The following is an 8,953-nucleotide window of genomic DNA, read 5'->3' on the forward strand; positions in this document are numbered from 1 at the left end:
TGCAAAGGTTTGTGGAAACTCATTCAGTTCTCACCGACAGTCAATCAGGGTGTAGACCAATAAGAAGAAATTAGTTCACCTTCAGTGCCCACCTTCACTTCCCTTAAGTTGAGACACCTGAAGACCTGAGCCTGCTCCATCTATCAAGTGGATAATAATATTAAATTTGGATCACTCAAATACTGAAATGTACAGGAGTCAAACACACAACTCTCAATGGCTTCATAATCGCTTTGTGGCTGAGTCTACCAAATCTGAAGCTGTACCACTACCTCCTAGGCCAAAACTGTCACATCCAACACGGATCATCTTTTTCTCCTCACTCCTTTTCAATATGTGCCCAACTGGTACGGGTAATAACACAGCCCTACCTTAAGCTTTTAAAAACAATTGGAAGCCCTAAAGACAAACAACATATCCACATCAAATTGCAGAACAGCTCTTGTAGGTAGAATAAAATCTGAGATGGTCTCAGAGACACATTTGTCTATATAATGAAGAACGTTTGTGCATCAGTCTACCAAGGACAGGAATCATAGTGGTCAATATCAGCACAAATGAAAGCCTAGGTTTCAACTAGCTTCAAAGAACTGGAACTATCCTGTGAAGAAAGCAAATAATGCAGTCGCCTAATGCAATGTCAACCTCTTCTTTGTACTCCAGATCTGCGCAGTAATGCAAAGTTTGATGTTAAAGGAAATTCTACTGTTAGTGGAGGAAAAAATTTAGAAATTATCAGGACCAACCTACTGTCCCAATTAGTTTTCAGCAATATAAGGACTTGAATGATAGAAGGCATTTTGGGGCATGTAAAGCAGTACTCGAATAGTATTACTTCACATAAGACAAAATCTAGTTCACATTCATATGGATTGAGCTCCACTTCCGCCTTGTCTGTCTCCTGTTCAGCCTTAGAGTAAGTCCAGCACCACACCATAGAAACCAATGGAGGCAGGGAATCAAGCTAACGCGCTATAGGACTTAGGGCTTAATGATGAGCACATTATTTATTCTAAAAATATATATATATATTTGTTACTCCAATAGAGAGATAGTGACTCCTAGCCTTTTGCGCTGGGGCTTGTGCATAGTTGTCTCAAAACCACCAAATATCTACAAAGGTTTCCTCCCTTGCATTGTTGGAAGCAACAAACGAGCCACTCCAAACAGTTGCAGTGCTGTTCATTATGATTCATTACTGCAAGGATTTGAAATATGTATATATGTATATATAAAGAATACAAGAAATAAATGAATGTTGATTTTTTTAAATACGTTGAAGTTGAATAAAATTAATTGAAAACATAAAATTCCAAAATGTAAACTTACTTTTAAAAATGTGGATTTTATTTGAATTAAAAGCATACATTTTACAAGAAAATAAAATAATATTAGTGATGGTGTGTTTTTATTCTTAAATTATTGTTTAAAAATAATATATAGAAATTGAAACAATATATTTAAATTATTTCAAAATATGATACAAAATGTAGAAGTATTGTGTTGCAACTTTTTATTTTATTAGTTCTAGGTTAATCGTAATTATTTTAAAATAATTGACATTTATATTTTACATTAAAACAATTTCATCTATGTTACCTTTTAATAAAAAAATATGCTTTGATAATTCTCCCTATATGTTACTATATGGAGAACTTCATCCCAGTGGCAGAGATCACTATCAACAGCTGCAAAGCTACTGAAGGTAATTTTACAGTTGTGAAATGGGTTACAAGAGGCTCTACCCTCTCATTTGAGGGAACCAAGACTCTTAAATCTACACCTATTTGTAAATCTCCACTCAGAAATGGTTAAAAGCAAAAAAAAAGTGGACATTAACATCTGGGAGTAGAAGTGGATCTAAGTGAAAGTAGATCTACTCAAGTAAATTTACCTTTGTGAATTGGCCCCGTAGTCTTTGTCAGTTACCAAAGAAAAGACATTGAGAATCTTCAGAGGACCTAAATTCACACAACCCGATCATACTGCAATCTAAAGAAATCAGATGACCTCTCACCAGACTTAAAAAAAAGGCAATTGACTCTTAGTGGTGAAGACTTAAATTTAAACCTCCACATCCAACAATGGTGTCTTTGAAGTACACAGTGCAGACTGTCGATCCCAGGGAGATCACCACTGTATACCAAGGCAAAACTTGAGCAAGGTAGTGCCAGACTAATCAAAACAAATGTGTTCAAATGAAGTAACACATTGGAAAAAGTGCCCAAAAAGAGGAGTGCACTCACTGAACACATTCCAGCCCTCTATGGGGTCCCTCCTCAGTTTCCCATCGTCCAAAGAGGGCTTCAAACCATTGCTTCCCTTGTGTGAGAAAAAAATCCACAACACTTGTGACACCATCAGACCCTTTTTAATTCCATTTCTCCTTCTGTACTTTAACATTCTAAATCCACCTTTACACTTAATATCCTACATAACTTTATCTAGATTATAGGAAAAACAAACATTAAAGATGCAGGTGGAACCGTGTCCTTAGCCCTTCCTCATAGAAGCACTTTGGCATTTCAACGCCTCGTCAGGGGTAGTAAGCACTATATAAATACAATACAATCTACATTATAGTGCTGGGACTTTCCCACACTCATATTTGAGGATTGATGAGTCTCTTATCGGAACCTGCATATTCCTGTGATGCTACCAACAAATCCTGGGGACATGACCCTTTGATCTGATGTTTCCTCTCAACAGTAGCATTGTGGGGTGGCCAAAAGGTGACATGTGATCCCACTACAAAACAAAATGAATGCATCAGAAATTAAATGGCAAATTTCCAGGGTACTCGTGTGGCCTGGACACTTTTCATAACTGTTTAGGGTACTGGTGGTTAGGTCAGAAATCATGGCCGTGCTTGTGTGGTGGTTCCTGTGTGGAATACATACATCATAGCCTTGCCAGTAAACGGGGACCACACTATTAGCTTGGGAACTGACACACCTGGATAAATTGAGCTTTAGCCAACCTCACGCAGTGCCAAGAGATCCAGGAACAAGTAAAGCAGGTGTCCTGGTTCATAGCTAGACCAAGCAATACTGTGTGCACTGGACTTTGAGCCTGTGAATGCACTGCACATTGGGTTATTTATATTGACGCTCAACGAATCAGGTTGTAAAAAGGTATAAAGCACTTTCTAAAATTCATTCTAATTTATTAAAGTTGAGAATAGTTGGTCAAGGGCGACTCCTAATATAAAACTCCATAAAGAGTGTGCCACCATGCTGTTCACATTCCACTGCACACGGTTAAAATGTGTTTCTATAGGCTACTTTATATAGTAACTACACTACCTGGCATTTATGAAGCACAAGCTGCCACTCAATAGGGATTATTATGTCAATGTCATCAGGAGGCAGCATTCTGAAAATTCCCCAGCTGAAGCAATCCATTATTCACTGTGTGTACTGCACGCCAACTGTGGTCTCTATCTGTTTGTGGGTGTTTTTGCACACTGTAAAAGGTTAAAGGGCAGACGATATCGCCCGTGCAATATTGCTAGAATATACAATTCCAACCGTCTGTTTGAACAGAATGATTAATAAAATATTTGCATTTCAGGTGTGACAAAAAAGGTGCCCAGGGAGCAAGTGATAACATTGTGCTGTGAGATACCGAACACTTGTGCCTCAACCGAACTCAGAGTGCAGATGTGGGCTCCTGCGGTGGTGGCCAGCGCCTGGCTTCCGGTGTACCGGTGCTTATCCACATCCGGCAAGGATTTCACTGACAAACAAAGCTAAAGGACAGCCTGCTGCAGACAACTAGGCTGACACTAACAAAGCTACATTTACTGGCAGGAATTTGCAGACAGGGGCAAACGTTTGCATCCCAACTCTCTCGTTTGTCTACATTATGTGATTGTGGATACATTTCGTTCATGCTCTGAGACTCAGTGCCATTCTCTACCAAAAATTGGAAAAGCGTAGTTAAGGTCAAATGTAGCGCCTGGACAAAATAACATTTTATATATAGAGAGATAATAATTGTAATGTGTATGCCTGCGTAAAGTATTTTAATTGATAATGTGGATAAAATGTAAAATAAATATGTGACATCTATAGTTTTAAAACATACTTGGTTCACTTAACAAGTTAGAAAAGGTTCTCATCAGATCCCATTGTGTGCTTGAGGTGCATTTCCTCTATTTCACGTCGGCTTAGGTTATATATATGTAACCGAAAATATGCAACGATAGATACTTATGTTGTTTTAAAGCTTGGCTGGATTTTGCTGACTCAATGACGATAAATATTGGAAATGAACAACAAGAGAGTGTTTGAAGTGAATAAAAGAGATTGTTTCTGGTGCAGTTCACCTGTGATACCCCAATCTAACACGTGAGCTTGCCAGAGCTCCTCGGTATGTTGTGTACACCGGAGGTATCACTCTGAGCCTCCAAAAAGCTTAGATTCACGTGCCCCGGCTGTCGTGCTACTGTCTGGATCCATTTTTACTCCTCTAAAGAGCGCTACTGAGAGTGAAACACAAGTCACGTGCTGATATTGCTGTATTAGAGCGGGTGTGGGCAGTTTTACCAGCCTAAAAACAGAAACCCTTTGCCTTGAGAGATGAACGAAAAGATTACTTTTCATATCATTTAATAAATAAAAACAACACATTTAATGCATATATAAACTTAATATTGTTTTTATGGTCAAAGGATGCCTACACCAGAAAGTCTGATATTGATCTCAGGAGCCCTAAGGTCAAGTTTAGGTAGATATCGCTCAGTTACACCGCAGTGTGAGCAGACACTTGCATTTGTAGGACACATTATGATCAAACGCGTCCATTGAGTTAATACTTCCACAAATGTGTGCTAAGCATATTGTCTATCTTTTAAACTAAAACGACCTCGCATAAATCTTCGACATTTGAATTACATTTAATTGGTCAGTTCACACTCTGGGCCAATGTGTCACGTTGCCCTTCCGATAAACACAAAATCAGTGACACATCGGCAACAGAGACAGCGTGTGTGGAATGGAAGTGTGGAGATTTAGAGAAATCGGTTAATGTGAAACAAAAAGACCTTTTGAAGCCCAGTTTCGAGCAGGGGTAATGCTGGGGAGCTAACCCCTGTCTACTAAGCTGTAATGTCAAGAAAATGCTGCAAAGAGAAAGTGAACCACAGATAGAAGATTATCATTATCTGCGATTTATTGACTCTGCCAGTTATTAACGCCGAAATTGGAATTTTCTAATTGAGAAAAATGCTCAGCGTAAACGTCCTATTGCTGGCAGGGAGTCTTTACTCTAGTGGAATCCGCATTCAGGTGGACACGCTATGACGTATATAGTGCCAAAATGAAGAAAAACGAAGATCACAGCACCCAAAATGCAAAAAGCAAAGAGCACAGCACTAGCGGTTCTAAACACGCAACAGAATATACGTCGAAAATTAGACGCCTGATAAAGCGGTCTTGAGCGAAGCCATTTATAGTCTAAATGGCTAATTTTAAGAGATGCCTATAGGCATAAAGAAGCGTGGTTATTGTGCAAGCGCTTACAATTTTGAGCCACAGCAGTATTTTGGGGCCTGTGTATGTGTGAGCGAGCCCGTGTTGGCAAGGGCACACGGATGTGTATTTTATAGAGATCGACTCTCTGCATTTTGTGAATTTTCGGATTAAAGCCCTAAACAAAAATGGGACTTGTAGAGAGAATATAGGGTCACAGGCCCAATTGTCAATCCTGTTCGTATTGCCTGCCTGAAAGTCATCGCCATAACACGGTAGGACGGGGCTGAGGGGTAACCTAGATGTTTGTCCGCTGGCATGTGAGTGAAAGAGGCATATCTGAAGAGGACTAGATTAGCAGTTTGACGAATTATGGGAGTCTCGTGTAGCGTTAAACAAGAGAAGATTGTCTCACGAACCACTCACGATATTCGCCTAGCTTTTATGTCGACTCGACACCCTGACGTTGGCCAGACTCTACGTTCCCTGACTGACTAAGGGGGTTCACAAAGGCGTATTCAGAAAACTTCTCCGATGGGCTCGAGCGCAAACCCAGAGCGAGGCCCCTTTCTCCACGGACTGAAGACTGCACTCTGCGCAGCCGCGTCACCACCTTCCCTCGATTACCAGTCAGTCCACACACAGGGACACATGTTCTTCTCTACTCTACCAGTGTTAAAGCTGTCCCATCCGCCTAGAAAAGATACTCGATCTAACTAACAACAACCTCACTCCGCAGAATGACGTATGAGCGTGAGCACTGGGTAGCAACTCACCTTCATGGCGAGCCCGTGCCATGCTGCTCGGAGGGAACTCCGTGGCAGAGAGCGATCTTATAACTACCCCCCACCCCCAACCAAATAAAATAAAATAATATGAAGTTCAGTACATGCATTGGGTCCTGAAGGTGAGGGAGGGGGGCTCCTGGGGCCGTCTTAATTAGCCATCCTATGTAATATCATTTTTATTGTTGTTGTCGTCACCACGGTTATTATTAGCTTTCACATTTTGTTTACAGCATCTGTAGACTAGAACGTAACGATCCAGGTCGCCCACTAGGGATGAAGATGATGGTTATTATCTTTCTCAAAGTACTGTTGCAGAAAGATTCATAGCGACCGTGTAGTTAAAGTTTGAGAAGCACTTTACATCGAAAATAGTTTGTGCATATCTATCCATCCATAGATAGATAAATACATTAGCTCTAGTAATATCTACATTTCTTTCTCTCTATATATAGACAGATACTCTGCCATTTACGCTCCTAACTGAATAGTTGTATCTATATTCCTCTCTCCATATATACTCTGTGATAAAACCTAACAATTGAATAATCTATCTAAATTTAGAAATATATATACTATATTCTATAAACTTGGATTCTTGGAGAATATATATATATATATATATATATATATATATATATATATATATATATATATATATATTCCAAGAATCCAAGTTTATGTAGATGTACTTTATTATTTTCCCAGACAAAATCATTAGTTGTATTTACCGATCGCTCGTCCTACAGGTACACATATACACTCTGCCTATAGATATATAGCCACACTCTGGTATTTCCCCTAACCATTGAACAAAGAGTTGTGTATCTCCCTCTCTCCATGGACACTTCGATGACATTCGATCTTTGACTAATTGGTAGTATCTGTATACCTACCTCTCTCTGTGTACAAACGCATAGAGATTTAGATAAACGTTGTTTTTTTCGCCAGACAACTGAATAACTAGTCCCCCCCTAGAACGTCAAAGTCTGTGTATGAATCAGACCCTTAGTCGCCACCTCTGCGCACCGTGCGAGCCTCGGCCGTTACCTACCAGTCCACTGGCTCTTCCACGCGTGCGACTTGGTAGCTTTCATCCACGGGAAGGGCAGGCGCTGCTCCTGCGCGGCGTAGGGCGCCCCCTGCTGCAGGGCGTGGGGCTGGCACTGGTGGTGCAGCTGCGGCGGGCCCGTCTCGTCCGCGATGGGTGGTACCTCGTAGGGGGAGATGTCCGGGGGGCTGCCCGGGTCCAGCAGCGCCCCCAGCGCTCCGGGGTAGGCGGAGTGCTGCGGCTGCAGGTGCTGCTGCGTGCGCTGGCCCATGTAGAGGCAGGCGGGAGGCGGCCCGGGGCTGTAGTCGGGGCCGCGCTGCTGGAAGGCGCAGGGCTCCTTGTAGAGGTGCGGGCCCGGGTAGTACTGCTCCTCGCTGCCGTTCATGTCGGGGCCGCTCGCCGCTCCCCGGGCTCTGCCGGGCACCTGTGACAGGTGCCAGACTTACCTGAGGGCTGGCCATGCGCGGCCCCCGGTGACACTCTCTATTGGGCATCGAGCGCCACGTGACCTTGCAGCGGCCAGTCACGGGGCGGGGCCGGGTGAGATGAGTGTGGCCGTGCAGGTGAGGTTCCAACTGAGCCCACACAGGATCAGCTGGGAGTTCTTCACTGCCCCTGCATCGATGTGATGTGGCGACGAGAAAATGGTTTGCCGAGTGCAGACAAGGGAATTTCATGGGAACTGGGATATTGCTCGCCTCCAACCCACTCCCACACCAGCGGAGAGTCGGGGTTGGAGGCATAGGTGGGCAATGCAGCTTGTGGGGGGTGGAGTTGGCATTAGAGGTGGCGCCTGCCTTGTGGAGTTACAGGTACTCATTGAGGGAAAGACAAGTACAGAGCAGCAGCAAGACTTCTACAAAGCGGCTCCACTGCTGCTTTTGATTGGGAAGGATTGATCGGTAGTTTGAGGCAGGTGGGTTGACTGAAGAAGCTACTGAGTGCTGTGAGAGTACTTAGAGAGTGGGTAAAGCTGACTGGAAACAATATCAGCATAATGTCTCTTTCCAACCACTTTCACACCAATAACGGGCTTTCTAACCCAACCTTTCACAAAACCTGTCCTCCTTGTCACAGTCTTTAATCTATGAGAATACAGGCAACATTTTTCCTGCTTTTCTTCAATGAACAGAGCATAACTCCAGATTGTTCTGCTTTCTTAGCTGTGGGATCAGGACTACCAGGTGATCATTAACTGGTCCATAGTTGCTACTTTGAGCCTACCCACCTCTACTAGTTCCAAGAGGCCCTGATACTTCGGAATTTGGGTCATGCATGTTTTTTTGAACACCACATCAGAATCACGGATGCAAGTTACTAGATAAATACTTGCTTTCCTTTCTGACACTTCTTGCAGATCATTTTCGATGGGCTAATAATAATTTCACTGAATTGGAAACCCACTTGAATAGATTAGGCTTTGTATTTAGGTCCTGGTGAGGTACCACTGATCTTAGTTGGAAGGATGAATTCAAGAAACCTGCTGACCAGATTCTTATGAATTCAGGGAACATTATTATCCTTAGGATTCCTATAGTTTTTTTACCCTTTAACAATGGCCCCAGTAACACAAAAGTTTGTCATGGAAACTGTTATGGGAACCTTTTGTAAATATTAACGTTTTACTCCTCACGACCTATCTA

The 8,953-nt window shown here is 42.3% G+C and overlaps 1 protein-coding gene across 1 annotated transcript in view; it reads right to left on the reverse strand.

Annotated features, from left to right (window-relative positions):
• Positions 1-7,723, reverse strand: part of PDX1 (pancreatic and duodenal homeobox 1) — a 35,131-nt gene extending 27,408 nt beyond the window's left edge. The window contains exon 1 of the mRNA XM_069202210.1: positions 7,314-7,723. Coding sequence (XP_069058311.1) covers positions 7,314-7,695 — 382 coding nt within the window. The 5' untranslated portion in view covers positions 7,696-7,723. The remainder of the gene's footprint in view (positions 1-7,313) is intronic.
• Between the last annotated feature and the right edge of the window lie 1,230 nt (positions 7,724-8,953).

Source organism: Pleurodeles waltl, chromosome 8, assembly GCF_031143425.1.
Source record: "Pleurodeles waltl isolate 20211129_DDA chromosome 8, aPleWal1.hap1.20221129, whole genome shotgun sequence".
In the NCBI taxonomy this organism is placed as follows: Eukaryota; Metazoa; Chordata; class Amphibia; order Caudata; family Salamandridae; genus Pleurodeles; species Pleurodeles waltl.